General features: G+C 41.7%; 1 protein-coding gene across 3 annotated transcripts in view; it reads left to right on the top strand.

Annotated features, from left to right (window-relative positions):
• Window positions 1-15,138, top strand: part of KATNAL1 (katanin catalytic subunit A1 like 1) — a 53,722-nt gene that overhangs the window by 12,233 nt on the left and 26,351 nt on the right. For all 3 annotated transcript variants that reach the window (XM_039565974.1, XM_039565986.1, XM_039565982.1), the window contains exons 3-6: window positions 3,699-3,859; window positions 5,822-5,990; window positions 12,929-13,053; window positions 13,559-13,664. In XM_039565974.1, the coding sequence (XP_039421908.1) occupies window positions 3,699-3,859; window positions 5,822-5,990; window positions 12,929-13,053; window positions 13,559-13,664 (561 nt within the window). The remainder of the gene's footprint in view (window positions 1-3,698; window positions 3,860-5,821; window positions 5,991-12,928; window positions 13,054-13,558; window positions 13,665-15,138) is intronic.

Below are 15,138 nucleotides of genomic sequence, written 5' to 3'. Positions count from 1 at the left end.
GACTGGCTCAGTTACACTTGATGCAATACTGCTTCTGGGAATTCAAAATCAGTACTCAACAGGGAAGAGGGATTTTGTTACTAGTCTGGGACACCCTGCAGGACTTAAACAGGGCAAAAGATGCGTGCTGAGGATCCACCAAAGCAGAGACATGACAGCATAAGAATTCCTGTGACTTCATGGAAAATTCAGAGCCATTGATCATCTTTTGACTGGCTTGACTTGGGAGTATCAAGGGTGACCTACTCTTGAGACTCATCCTTGTTTTGCATCCAGGGAGTTCCCAGCTTGCTCTTGGGTGGCTGAGTGTAGCTCCATTCTTCATTCCTAGGCCTCCTGAGCTCACTTGAAAAAGGAAAAGTTACTTTATTGTGCTTTGTGGTTTGGCTGACAGGTGAGCATATTTATTCATGTAAATGCAGGCTGGGGCTGGAAAGGTTCAAAATCAGAAGCAATGCATCGTTACCAAAACTAAAAGGTAGATTTAGTCTCATGACCGCTACTGTGAACTTTACTTGTGCTGACATTCTCCCTGTTTATTCTGAGAGGGTTTCTTGGCTGTTGCAGTGTTTTTACTAGACAGCTGGCTTGTAGGAAAGAGCTGCTTCAGTGACAGTTGAGCAGCTGCAGAATGACAGCAGAGCGTGCCCCCGGGAGATAGCACTGGCTTACAGCAAGGCCAGCGGCTGTCGAGCAAAACCTGCTGCGTGTTGGAACCATGTGCTCTGTGTTGCACAAGAGCTGAGAGCACAGGGGCCTCCGCTGGAGCTCAAGCAGAAATTGAGTGAATCCCGGAGTGCTTGAAGCAGCCAGAAAGGCACCCTGACTGACTGTGGTCACTGGTGCAGGTGATTAGGTGCACTGTATTCCTGCTTAAAGAGTAAAGGGTGAATTCTTCTTTTTATTATTTCAAACACATTTCGGTCAATCTATGCTTTTGTTGCTTTTGCTTCGTGCCTGTTTCATTCACATTTAGTAGGTTACTTTGTGATTAATTAAGAAACATTCTTTGGGTAACTCATGAATAGATGTCATTATGGGAGCTATGCCTTCACGGATCAGACAGGGTTGCAGGGCATCTGTTTTGGATATGGTTTAGGGACTTGTTATTTTCACTTTTTAAAAAATGGAGCTTGTTGAATAACTAACACTAATTGCAGGCAGTAATTTCAGGTTTGGAAAACACTTTTAGATGAACTTGATCAGTTTTTCTTCAGCATGACAGAATAAACCCTCCCCTCCCCCCCATTATTTGTATTTACGATAGTACAAATACCCACACTTATTGCCATGGGTATAGAAGTACAAGCTCTAGCGTAGCAAATAAAAGCTAGTGATGGAAAAGGTACAACAGTTGCCAGATTATGAAATACAGAGGTATTCCTTGAAATGGTTTGTAACTACCACTAAGAAAGAGTGAACTCAATTCTTGTTCACTGTGTTTTATACCCATATGATAGGATGTGTTTTCTGCTTGGGTACTGGAAATTCTTGGGGTTGGCATGTCAAAACAAAGCTGTGGGGCCATCCTGTGGGCTGAAAGGCATTTTATTGGGCCTTCCAACATCACCAGAGCCCACAATGCTGCTTCTGTGGAGGAGGTGATGTGGCTGGTAGGGGTGGCTGCTGTACCAGAGCCTGGCTCTGGGGACCAGGCAGCTTCACATGGTAGCTGAATCCAGCTAACATCCTGCCATGCCTAGAGAGGCCAAGCTCTTCCCTACCTTGTCTTCCTTCCATCTGTGCCAGCTTCTCCCTCCTCCGCCCCGTCATTTTTTTTTCCTGAGATTCATCTGATCACAGGATGGTGTGCATGTGCAGCTTGCTAACCCAGCAGAAGTGTCCTTTATTTTCTTTTTACCCTCCTAGGCCAATTTTTTTTGCCATTTTACCAACCTGTCTTACTGTACTGAGATGCCAGAATTGAATCCAGAAGAGCAGGGGCAGAGTGTGGCTGGGGAGAAGTAAAGGGAGTTCCTCCTGTTTGGCAGTGGTGAGCTGCTAACTTGGCCCACACTATCTCTTGAAAATGCTTAATCATAAGTAACCTAAAAAGCTTTCTTCAGGCTCTCTAAAACCTGAGCTGGAGCCTCCTGAGGATTCTGGCTCATAAGGAAGGGTGTGTGTGATGGGGGGCAAAGAGACTGGGTGAGTCTAAATCAGTGATTTTTCCATTTGCAGCCTTTCTAGATTGCTTCAGAGTAGCACTGATCACTCAAAGACACTGCTCAGTCAACTCCATAACTATGGCACAGCCTTTTTGCCTCGTGTCTGCGTTGTTACTCAACTGCAAGAAGGTCTATCTGCACCTATTTCATCTGACTCGGTTTCTTTAAGGCCTCTAGGAGTTTATTCTGGTTTTCCTTTGTGGTCCACACATTGAGGATTCCTTGTTGGTTTATTTGCCAGGTATTGACTGAGGAATAGGGTGTGTATTTCAAAGTTTGATCTGCTCAGGTCTGGCTAAGAGATGGCTGGCAGATGTTAGTCTGTTTTCGTCTTCCAAAGCATCAAATGGTCACTTTCCCTCAGTTTTCAGATACCATCCTCCTTGCTGGTCCAGTGAGGTGAATGACTGCACGCTGGCTGTCAGTGCTAGAAAGTTGTTTTCCACCAATTTCTCTGCATGTGTTAGAAGACTGATAGAAGGAATTCTGTCAGTACTCTTGGAGCAGTGGAGTAGGAAGTGGCTGTCTCTTGTGGAATGGTGCCCTGGAGGATTTATGCTGTATCATTCCTTTGTACCTCACAGCAGCTGTTTGGCTAGATTTATTTTTGGACAGGAGGGGGATGTGTGTGAAGACAGTTTGAAGGAACCAAGTTAGTAATCAATCACATTTGTAACTCAGCTGGAAGCTCTCACACTGGGAAATGTGTCCACAGATTGTGTGATGAGAAAGCAAAGAGAGCAAAGCAGGGCAGGAATAATCCTGCCTGAGCTGGATGTCTTGTGTCTCTGGAAAGACATAGTTACCCCATCTGGAATGAGCAAGAAGGCTGCTTTGCCCTGTGAAATGATCAAGATCTTCCTGTACTTAAGGCTCTTTTTGTACAGGTGTACATAAAGCTTCTGGTAAAGTAAATGCAGTGTTGCAAGATCTGTGCAGGGCCTTGGGGATTTACCCTTCTCTTTCCCTCTGTCCATATCAGCATCTTGCTGATGACAGTCACATATATTAATAAAATCATGGAAACTCTCAAGTTGGAAGGCACTCGTAAGGATCACTGAGTTCAAGGCCCTGCTCCTCACAGCACTATCCATTTTAATGATTTGGCCAGTTTTATAACTAGGACATCAGAGACTGTAATCAGAGATCTTCTTTGCCAGAATAGTACCAAATTACTATAGATCTGCCAACACCACCCTAACTAGTATGAGAGTATGTGTGCATACATGTCAACATGCACACATAAATCCAAGCATCAGGACATGTTATGGAAGAGTGATCCCTGCCTTAGCAATCATGTCTGGTTGGGACATTAACAAGCAGGAAAATGAACTCGACAGAGATTCAGTTGTTTATGCTGCTGTTAAAGGTCTGTTATCAACCTGGTAGGTCTGGGGTTTGTGAATAGAAAGGCCTGGGAGTCCCTGCCTTTGAGGATAGCATGTGTTCTTGAGGTACTTTCTATGTTTGTTTGGTTCTTTTAAAAGTTTGAATTGTAACAATTTTTAAATAACATATGTATTTCTCAAGGTCCGACAAGAATTAGTTGAAGAATATGAACAAGTTAAGAGCATTGTCAACACTTTAGAGAGTTTTAAAATGGACAGACCTCCAGATATCTCTGTATCCTGTCAAGATGAGCCTTTTAGAGATCCAGCTGTTTGGCCTCCTCCTGTTCCAGCTGAACACAGGTAATGAGAGGGTCAAGCAGAGTGGGTGGAATAACGTTGGGTCACCATAATTTTATATTTGTTTTTGAATGCTATTGTAACATGAAAATCACATTTAATTTACACATTTACTACGTTTAATTTAGTCACTTGTAATAGAGAGTAAATCTAATTCATTGGGGAAAAAGTATTTAAACTACAGTCGGATTTATTGCTGACATTCTAAAGAGAGTCACTCCTTTATTCTGGTAGGAGTAACTAAGTGCCTGGAACTAGAGTCTGCTGCACAGGTAAGTGAGCTTTTGGTGACAGCTGATGTTCTCATGTGCAAGGTGAAAACTTTTCCATTTCAGTTTATTTAAATAAAATAATTAATTGATGACTGAGGAGTCTGGAAGGAGCTAGAACTGAAGGATCTTGAAGGACAGGGTGGTTAGGAATCACTCCCTAGCTACAGACAATTCAACCTATGTTTAATCCATTGGTTAGTTTAATTGCTAAACATGTTCTGTTATACATGGCATATCTCTTCTGTAACCATATTTAAGGTAACTTCAGTTAGCTAATAGATTTCTTAAAATAGATGCTTGTGCATTTTCTGAAATCCCTATTTTCAACCTAACAGAACTTGTTGGAAAAAGATGCAGTTTACAGACAAGAATAACATTTATCATGCCAACCTTTTTCTAACATAAGAGCACACAATTTTAATGTGTGTATACTCACATAAGCGAAGGAGCAAAGTAAAATGAGAGATCTTGGTTAATGGAAAGAAATGCCAAGTTTATTTACAATTTCCTGTGTTTTATGATTATCAAAAAGATCTTTGCTTTTCAAAAAAACAAACCCTAAGAATGTAAGTGTAAAATAATATTAATGCTGATTACTTTTGTGAGTGGTAGAAATAACTCAGATTTTCTATGGTAATGTAATGTAAAGTTCAGGATGTACTTATTTTTGTATTTTTCTTAGTGGTAAAGCCCCAGTAGTTCATCTGCTTCTTTTAAGCTGAAATTTAAATCTTGTGCAAATAAGTAAGGAAACTTAGCCACTGTTCTATGCTGTTAAGTTTGAAGAAAATGCATGAAAAGCAAAATGTTGCTGTTGTATCCAGCAGTGTGTTTAAGAATATACGCTTTTTAAGCCATATTCCAGGCAAATGTTTTTGGAGTTAAAAAATTCTGAGTTACTCAAAACAAGAATCAGTATAAGATTTAAGAGTGGACACTTACTAAATCTGGGTGACATTCCTGGCCGTTTATTTTAGTTCTGTATTTCAAATTCAACCCCTAGAGAAAAATGACAATGACACCCTGTCTTAAAACCAAATTCTTTCTCCTCATTCTACTGCTGAGTACTCTTTGACATTGTGGGTGATGTACACAAATATAGGTGGTTGCAGTTCAGCTCTGTTCGCTTTTGCTTTCAAGGCAATTTTTATGTTTTGACATTTTCACACAGGGGAATGAAGTCAGAGGTAGGCGGATTGTTTAAAATCCTCCCTCTTCTGTTTTGGGGCCTGTCAAAGCTTTTAGCCACCTTTTTTTTTTATTTTTTTATTTCTCCATTTTTAAAATTTTTATTTTACCATGAATGTCATCTGTTTGTGTGGAATTTGTGCATGTGAATGTAGCCTAATATAATCTCCTAGTTTGGAGTCACAAGAAACTTCAGTTTGAAGACTTTTACTAAATTGTTTCCTCTTTTGTTACATGGGTGTTGGTTTGTTGTAAGATTGGTTAGGAGTACTGATCTGATAATGTTAATTTTTTTCTTTTGTGCTTTTTCTTCTTACTTTGGGTGTCAGACAGAACCAGAAACATGGTGTTGGATTTGCAGATATAGGGAAATAAGTCTTAGGGTCTTGGCAGCTTTAGTAATAATATACTAAGGCAATTACTGAAATATTAGAATCCTTCCTTCTCAATGTTACTCTTTTTTCACTGTTTCTAGCATGTTTTTGTTGTGGTTGCTTGTTTTTAGGGCTCCACCTCAGATAAAACGTCCCGGCCGAGATGGAAAATCCCTGAAGAAAGACTCCCCAGGACTGCAGCCCCGTGGACCCGCGGGCAGAGCACACGTGGTGTCCAAGGGGGAGAAGCCTTCAGGCAGCCGTGAAAGGGAATCCAGAGCTAGAGGAAGAGATGACAAGGTAAGAAGTGGGAAAGGACTTGGCAGGGAGGTGTTGTGATGCAGCAGGTGGCAAAGGGAAGCACTCTTAGTCATTTAATACAGATGATAAAAAGTCACAATAATCCCATGCAGGAAAATTTAGTGCTTTTTTTCCCCCCATGATTAAAGCATGTATTGTGGTGATATTAATTAATAATTACACCAAGCTAAGAAAAGTTCTGTTTGCTCTGTCTTGGTGGGAGATTTTTTGAGGGAGGGAAGCATGGTGTCCTCCTGTTGCTGAGCACTTCTTACTCTTTGAGTGAACACCATAGGCTTGACTCTTGTCTCTAATTGTCATTCAGGCAGAAAGTCCCTTCTTATTTTCCTCCATGTTTGGTGGGTTTTTTTCTTTAGAGGAATCCAATTCAGGTCTTTTGTAAAGCTATTAATGTAAAAAGTGCAAAAGTGAGACCAGTGCCCTTCTCTAGACTTTAAGCATTATGAATGAAGTTCCACAGTACCACTGCCTCTGCCATACCATAGTATAATTTAGGCATGGCTAGGAGACCAGAACACTTCTGTAAATGCATTGATGCTAAGTAAATCTGTGCCAAATTATTTGAAGTTATATATTTGGAAATAATATGAGGGAGATGTATTAAAAGCAAACTCTTAGCAACTCCCATTTTCTTTGGTTTATGAAAAGGGTTTTGTATTTATTATAGTGTTTAGAAAGAAGCTTCTTGGAACTGTTTTGTTTTAAAACTAAAAGCAATGCATTAAGTTAGTCTAAGTTGGAGATACTTTTTTCTGAAGATCCATGAAAAAGAAGCAGTGCTGAAGTGAAAGCAAAGGAGAAACAGTGATTCACTATAAAGTGGTGATGTCAAAGACAGGACTGTTTTGTGGCTGGAAAAAATGTCAGTGTGCAAATCGCTGTTTCTGAGACACTTGTGTTTTTAAAATTAACTGTGGAGTTAGTTCCAGGAAGCCAAGGGCTGTGGTATTAGTTATACAAGTTGAGACTGTACTGAAGTGGCATTATTTTCCTGACAGACAAAGGTAAAAGACACACCTTCCTATGGGGGCAGACAGTACTGTACAGATCTTGATAGATGAATGAGAAAACAGTTAGGCCAGTTTCCTTCCAAATAGATTTGGAAGGTTAGTCCCTTCGTGGCCTATTACCATTCTTGATAGCTTAGGAATAACTCAAAGATACACTTTTTCCATCACAAATTGTTTTCTGATACACAGGAAAACTATTAAGTAATCCCAGCCCTTATTACCGTCAGAAGGTAGAGCCAGGCACATTTTCAGCACTGCCACTGAGTGACTGTACAGATCAAGCATTTTAGAAATCTCTCTACCCTGGATCAGTAAGATTTAAAATAACAAGTGTGCCTTCTGCTAGCTATAAAAATCTCGTGGAGATCTGTGAAATTATTTAAAGTTTTGCCAGCTATATGGGGAATTGGAGTCATGGTGTGTGACAGGTTCACCAGATGTGCTTGTGTAAGGCAGCCTTCAAAGTCTTAGCTCTAATGAGGGTGAACTCTGCTCTCCGAGCTTTCCGGTGATGAGCATTATAGGGCTTTACTATAAGGAGCCTACAACAACATGACTTGTATAATACTTGTCTCTGGGAATAATGTGATTAGCAGCACTACTGCTGTGAGGTGCAGGAAAGTCATGAAGGGGTTCCATTTAATATGGTACGTTTTAAACACTGCTCTTATCTGAATAAATTGGTCACTAGGTGGCAGAAGGAAAATATGTCTGCTCCTCAAAAAATTCCAGCATATGTGCTCTTGTATTCCCCTTTGTCTAGCTACTTGGTGGTTATTCTAGCTCCTTTGTCTGGGGTATGTAACTGAAAACCACCCCAGGTTACAAATCCTCATATGCTATATAATGGTTCTTGTAAGGAATCCATGATTTGCTTTTGGTAAAAATTTTGAATGAAAGAGGGAGTAGCCAGGTGTGGGAAGTGAAAGAAGTTAATGCAACTTCCTATATTTTGCACACAGGCATGAAAACAGGTTTACTTTTCCTTTCAGTTTTATCCTTTCTTAGTTTACAAATGTTTGTTCTTCCGTTTCTGAGTTTGAGCCATCAAGCAGCTTTCCTCTGTAGCCTGGTATGTCAAATCAAAGTGATTTGGTAACTCATCATGTTCATTTAAGAACGATAGGGCAAAAATGAAGCTTCAAATTAAGTAACCAGGTATCTTTTCGCCTACTAAGTGTTTCGGCTCTGTAGTTTTTGGGTTTGGGTGCTTGGATAGGACTACTTAGAACATATAATGAACTATCCATTTCCTAAGAAGTTGACTACAGTGTAATGGGTTGCATGCTGTCCTGGCTATAATACCACAATGTAATGCATTTTTTTTAAGGTAAATACAAGTATAGTATGTATGTTTTAGAAGTGTTTTGCCTCACTTGAAATAAATATCTTCTTTCACTGTTTCTCCTCTCTGCACCGTAACATCTTTTCATTCTGACAGTAGCCATCTTGGGATAAGTAATTTTAACCTGACTATGCCAATAAATTACCTTTTTTAGTGCTATATAAAATAATTTTGAACTAAACTCACTGGATGGTGTCTATCCACTAAATCCTCATGTGTCCTTTTTTTTTTCTAAAATACTGCTTTCAAGTGTTTCTTCTTTATTAGTTCCACTGGAAATTATTGGGCTTGTTCTCAGGGTACCTTCTGCTGGAGCTTCTGTTTAATAGTTCAGTTTAAAGAGGCAGCATGAATGCTACCTGTATGTCTTTGAGAAATTGCATAATACCGTATCTAAGCACTGGAACGCTTATTTAGAAGTACTCTTTAGATTATTTTAGATTGTCAGTGGATAAGGACAGTAAATATTATGAAGGATATGAAACAGCCAAAGGCTCCGCAGCCATATCAGTGAAGTGAATATTAACATCAATGAAGCTATGACTTAAAAAATTAAATTATTTTTGCATGTTTATTCTCCTGTGTATCACCAAATGTGAGATGAAGTGAGATGAGATAGTTGCATTTAGGTGAAAGCATAGACCTCCATGCATCGGGACTGGAAGGCTGCATAATCTCCATCTGAAAACACTGAAAGAACTGGTAGGTGAAATTGGTCTCCAGGGCTGGGAGCACAGATTTACAGTAAAATTTACTTGGTCTGCTGCTCTCTCATGTGAATGGTGAGTTGTGTTGACAATGCCTCTATTGAGAAGGGGAAAGGAAAAGTGATCCAGGCAACTGGAGTTGTTAATTTTGTCTGAACAGTACACTATGTTTTACAACAAATTTAGAGTGGATGAAAAGCTAAAGACTTGGAACTAACTGAAAAGAGGAATAGAATGAAATATGGTTTCTTAAGCAAAGGTGTTGCCTCTGCCAGGACTTTCTTTAGAGTTCTAGTTAATGTCTTATGGAAAGAAATTAATCTACCTGGAAACCACATGGGAAGCAATTTGTTAATCTAGTGTGTGGTGTAGAGGAATTGTAAAGTGGGATTAGGCAGCAAGGGGAAAGTAAACAAGTGGTACTGAAAGGAGAAGTAGCAGTCAACTGGAAAATCATTTTTGACTCTTGTTTTATATTTAAATTAATATTTTTGTGCCAATTTAATTTGGCACAAAGAAGAGGCATGCACTAACTGAATTTGCTGATGACAGCAAGGTGGGAAGCACCATCACCAGAAAAGGCAAATGAGGCTGTTGTATGGGAAGAACTGGGTGACTCTGTGCTGGAGTAATGGAAATGGGATAATGTTCAGCGGCGCAGAGCAGCAGGCTGTGTACTTGGAGACTGTGGAAAGAATTTCTGCTAGAAGCTGGAAGCTCAGCGGTAGAGGAGAAGACAGATTTGGATGTATCAGCAGAAACTGGATCAGGTTGAACTTCCATTTGGCACATTACCTTTTCCTAGTGGTGATGGGAAGGGCTGGCTGCCGTGGTGAGGCACAGTCAGGTGCCACCTTTGGCTTTGGCATCGAGGGGTGGAGAGTGCATGTGGCAGTTGTTATCCTGCATTTGTATGCAGTGGGAAGAACCTGCAGGAAAGCAAGGTGTCTTCAGGGTCCGGTGCTGGTCGTTACAGCCCTCAGGGTTACTCTCTGTGATTAGCTGCCTGAGGTTGCCTTTAAGGGGGCAGTATGATAATGCTGTGGGTGTGAATGTAAACAAAATCGCAGGCCCAGTTTGTTGAGGTGTTACCAGCAGAGAGAAGAGATATCTGTGCCATTATAGGAGGATCTGGTGAGAAAACAGCTGGAGTATTTTGTGTACAACCACACTCAAGAAAGATATGTTAACATTAGGAGGGAGAGAAAAAGAAGGGTTGCCAAAGTGAATGGGTAATTATGTTCAGTTTATGCTGCAAAAGGAGACTTACTTGGTTTGGTAAATGAAGGGAGAGCACAAGCATGACGTGAGTGTATCAGGGTGGTGGACACACCGAGGAGCGAACTGCTGAAACTAACACACAAACTTAGTACAAGAGCAGAAATGACATCAATTTTGGAAATAAGGTTTTTGATCCAGTGGGTTAGTGCAGGTCTAATAGCTCTTCCTGACAGCACAGCAGGTTTCTGAATGTTTAAGGCAGATATTGGTTTCCCGAAATTATGTGATGGGGGTGCCAAGGGTGGGAGTAGTCTTTTGCAGCCCTGTATACCTATCTGTTGGCATACCTTCTTAGAGAGAAGCCATCACAGCTTTATTTAAGGCTGTTTTGTGAAAGTAATACCCGAAGAAGAGATGACTGGAAAAATCATGCTCACTCCTGCTGCTTAAGTTTCAGGTGACATTTTAAAAAAATCATTTCTAGTCTATGCTCACTTACCTGCTGACTGAGGATTGCAGGTTGGACCAATTTGGGACCAGCATTAAAAATCTTATTACTTGTGAGAGCTACAACTACTTTAAATCTTGGTTTAATTCCGGAACTGGGGGGGAATCAGTGTTACTGCAATGACAGCCGAGGTGATGCTGAGAGCACGTCTCCCCGCTGGCCGCCCTTCTCCATCCTTCCGCTGGCGAGACGTGCCGCCGGGGCAGGAGAAGCAGCGGCCGCTGGTACTGCACGTCCCGCAGGAGCAGGCACCGGGGCCGGGATCGGGGCCGGGATCGGGGCCGTGCTGCCGCCCCGCGGCTGTGCCGGGGCTGCCGCGCCCTCCCAGCCCCGGGCGCTCCTTCCCCCTTCGGTTTCTGTTTTGCTCCGCTCGGCTGAGCTGCGTCAGGGGCGCGGCGAGCGGGCGGTGCGCGATCTGCCGGCCGGGCCTGGGGGCTGGAGGGGCTGCCTGCGGCCCAGCGTGCTGCAGCGAGCCGCCCTCCCTGCTCCTGCTCCTCAAGGCCTGCCTTAACTTGGTTTCACTCAGGAAAAAAGCCAAACAAAACCCAACCCCAACAACATAACCCAATTGTTTTGTGATGTGCAGAAAAATTTTTCTACTAGGAAAGCCAGTCCATTGCAGAACAAGAGGAGTATGTAGCAGGCAGCAAATACCTTTCATTTCATTGTGCTGTTTTTTTTTTTCTTCTTCTTCTTCTTTCTTCTTCCTTCTTCTTCTTTCTTCTTCTCCTTCTTCTTCTTCTCCCTTCTTCTTCTTCTTCTTCTTCTTCTTCTTCTTCTCCCTTCTTCTTCTTCTCCCTTCTTCTTCTTCTTCTTCTTCTTCTCCCTTCTTCTTCTTCTTCTTCTTCTTCTTCTTCTCCCTTCTTCTTCTTCTTCTTCTTCTTCTTCTTCTTCTTCTTCTTCTTCTTCTTCTTCTTCTTCTTCTTCTTCCTTCTTCTTCTTCTTCCTTCTTCTTCTTTTTTTTTTTTTCCCCCAATGATTACATTTGGATTCCATTTTATCTCTAGTGGAATCTTGAAAACTCTACAGGGCGTCTTTCTCCGTTTCTTTTTTACACCAGACCATTACAGGTTTTTACGCCAGGGTTTTCCTTAGACACAACTCTAAGCTTCGTTTCCATTGCAAAAAGCTGAGTTAGGAATACTAAACAACTCAAGAGTTCGCTTGGAAGCAAGAAATAAAAGTAGTGGGAAGATAAACTACTCCCTCACAGTCGTCGTGGGCAAACGGCAACTGGGAGGGGTGTAATTGCTACCTTTTTGTTTTTCCACTGCGAGGTTATTTGTGTGTCTCCAGCTGCCTCGCAGCCCGCCTTCGTCTAGGATGCTTTTGTCGAGCCAGCTGGGATTCTTTAACTTGCTGCTGATAGCGTTTAGAAGCTGAGTTAAGAGTCCTAAAGTAGCTCCCTACTCAGCCACCTCTGTTGAACTAGTGCAGCTGCTTTTCAGGCACCCCGAACGCTGGGAGGGAAGCGATTTCCTTCAGAACTGAGAGGGGAGAAGTGTGAGCCCTGATGCTTCAAAGGGAAAATGTTACTTCACCCCCATAAGCTGAACGGCACTGTGGAAGTATTAACCAGAAACTCTGGGCCATTTGAGGCAGAGGCTGAGTGTGGCTTGGTCACTGAAGTAGCACTGGTGTCCTGCAAAAATGACTGTAGTCTGAGAAGCCTGGGTGTCTTCAGGGCTTCTTTAGGGCTTTTGTGCAGTCCTTAAATAAATATGACCTTTTAAAAGCATTTTAATTGTTTATGGAGCTGGCCTGCCAATGAGAGGCAAGACATAGATAGTTTGTAGTTGAGGAGAGCAGGTATTGCTGGGCAGGAAGGCTTTAATGAAACAAGGGGAGAGAATCTTGGTTTTCCTCCATCAAAGACAGTGTGTGTGGCAGCTTCCCTGTTCTTTTTGGTGATGATAGTATCAGGTGTTTACTTCTGACAGGTAGGGTGGCAAGTGTAGCATCTTCAAAATCTTTGGATGCTCTGCTCTTCAGCTAGGACTTAACGTAGCTTTAAGTCGTGACACAGCCACCTTTGTGAGGCTGTTCCTGCATTCATGCCTTTGGTTGGCGAGGAAGTGTCTCAGTTGTGTAATGTTCTTATGAGCTTGTATGATTTTCACTTCTAGGGAAAGAAAATACCCCAGGAATTTGGTGATGGGGAAATTCCAAAATTTGATGGAGCAGGTTACGACAAAGACCTGATCGAAGCTCTTGAAAGAGACATTGTATCAAGGAATCCAAGCATTCATTGGTATGAGGATTTTCTCAACTCAAGTGTTTTTGCTAGTGTGGGAAAGGAGCAAAATTACCCGTCTTCAAACTCCTAAAATAGGGAGACAACATAATCTTCTACAAATAGGCAAAAATGAGATATTTTGCTTTAACAGTTTATTAATTTGATTAAAGTTAGGCTTTTGTTGCTAATTGATAATATGTGTAGTACATCCATTACAGGTACTGCTGAAATGAGCATATGCTCCAGAGATCTTTAAAGATACTGCTTTGGTCTTCACATTGTCCAAAACAATTTTTAATTAAGCAGCTCTGGGTAACTTGAGTTGAAAATAATTTTTTCCCTGTCTTCCAGAAGTGGATTCAATTTTAGGTCGCAGTATTATAGGAGTGCTCTCATGAGGCATATGCTTGCATGCAAAAAGAAATGCTACTAAGTGAAAAGCTTTTCTATTTTTCTTGTATAAAAATAGAAGAAATACAGTTGTATGAGAATTTTGTACAAGTTTCTTCATCTTGCACAGGGATGACATCGCGGATTTGGAAGAAGCCAAGAAATTATTAAGAGAAGCTGTTGTTCTTCCAATGTGGATGCCTGATTTTTTCAAAGGGATCAGAAGACCTTGGAAGGTGAGAATTTATGTGGTGTTGTAGTAAATGGCATGCTGTGTGTGTCTCCTGCTGTGATGTGTGGATGCCTGCAGCAGAAAGCTAAAAAGGTAAATGGGAGAGATCATGAATTTGTTCATTGAATCCTCTTATAATGATTCATGTAAAAGGCACTGAAAAAAAAAGCTGGAAGTGTATGTGGCCCTTACAGTAAACAGTATTTTTGGTTTATTTACTCGCAGCTTGTCAATATTATAATACTTCCTATATGTCAGTCTGTAGATGTGAGCATGCAGGTTATATTGACTGAAGCAGAAATGCTTAATAGACAGCTCTGCATAGGATTATGGTGGCCAGTTGTCATCAATTCCCAGAAGAAAGCAGTCCTTGGACTGTTCTGTTCCAAATGTTTCAACTGTCTCTTGCTCAGACTGCAAGCTGCAGCCTGGATGGTACAAGGAAGCAAGGAAAGAGGAGGCCAGTCTGGTGATTTAACTTTGCAGTTACATTTGCAGCTGGGTATAGTTGCAGCTGGAGTGAGAAGTTCAGAGTAGAAGAAGGAGTTGCAAGCGGGGCAATAGGAAGGATATAGGACTGAACTAGGCTGATTGACCAGAAGTGAGTCCAATCTGGGCCTTGCTTAGAGCTAAGAAGGAAGAGGAGGGAGGAGTTTGGCAGGCATTTCTGTAAACAGCAAACAAAATTATCTTGCTTCTGATGTGGGATGGATTGACACTTGTTTGGGGAATAACTAGTCACAACACAAGGCCTTTTTGGTTGCTGGGGAAAAGAGACTATTGCAAATTGTCTGTTATTCTGAGTGTGGAAGGCGGTGGCATGTGTGGGGAATGCTGGTACGTGAGTAGTTTCCTATTTAGTACTCTGGTTCAGCAGCATGTGTCGGATCTTGCTCTACTAACACTTGTCCCGTCTTTCCCTGATTGGTGCTTGTGCTTCCCTGGCTTGTACTTAGGTCAGACCCAGCAGAAGCTGGGAGATTGCTGCTTGAGAGCTGTTCAGGGAGGTTTTAGTGAGTTGCGGGGAGGGAACCCAAACCTAGTGCAAACCTAGCCCCAGGCTATCGGGCCTTTGGAGTTCAGAGTGCTTGTGGTCAGTACCAGTGGCCTTGTGGTTAACCTTAAGGTTAACTGAGCTGTCATCTTGGACAGAGCCTAGATGTTGTGGGTTACATGTGCAGGGTGAAATTTTAGTATATTTTGAACAGCTGAATCTCTCTCTTTTCTTCTTGGCTTAGAGGAAGTTGATCCATACTCTTAGTATAGACCATGGGGGCCGCATCTGTTTAGTGCTCAAAAACTTCTAATAGAGTAAAGATCTGCTCTGCTTTTTTTTCAGCTGTTACCATGCATAGAGGATGTAGTGGCCATCTGTCTTTAAGGCAGGTATCTCAGCAGACTGCAGAAAACATGAAAATTGCCACTGGCCTTGTCTCCAAGTGTTGTGGTAATGGATAAAGGAGCAATAGCTTGGTCCT

The sequence above is a fragment of the Corvus cornix genome, chromosome 1 (assembly GCF_000738735.6).
Source record: "Corvus cornix cornix isolate S_Up_H32 chromosome 1, ASM73873v5, whole genome shotgun sequence".
NCBI classification, from domain to species: Eukaryota; Metazoa; Chordata; class Aves; order Passeriformes; family Corvidae; genus Corvus; species Corvus cornix.
This window is presented reverse-complemented; position numbering and strand designations above follow the sequence as displayed.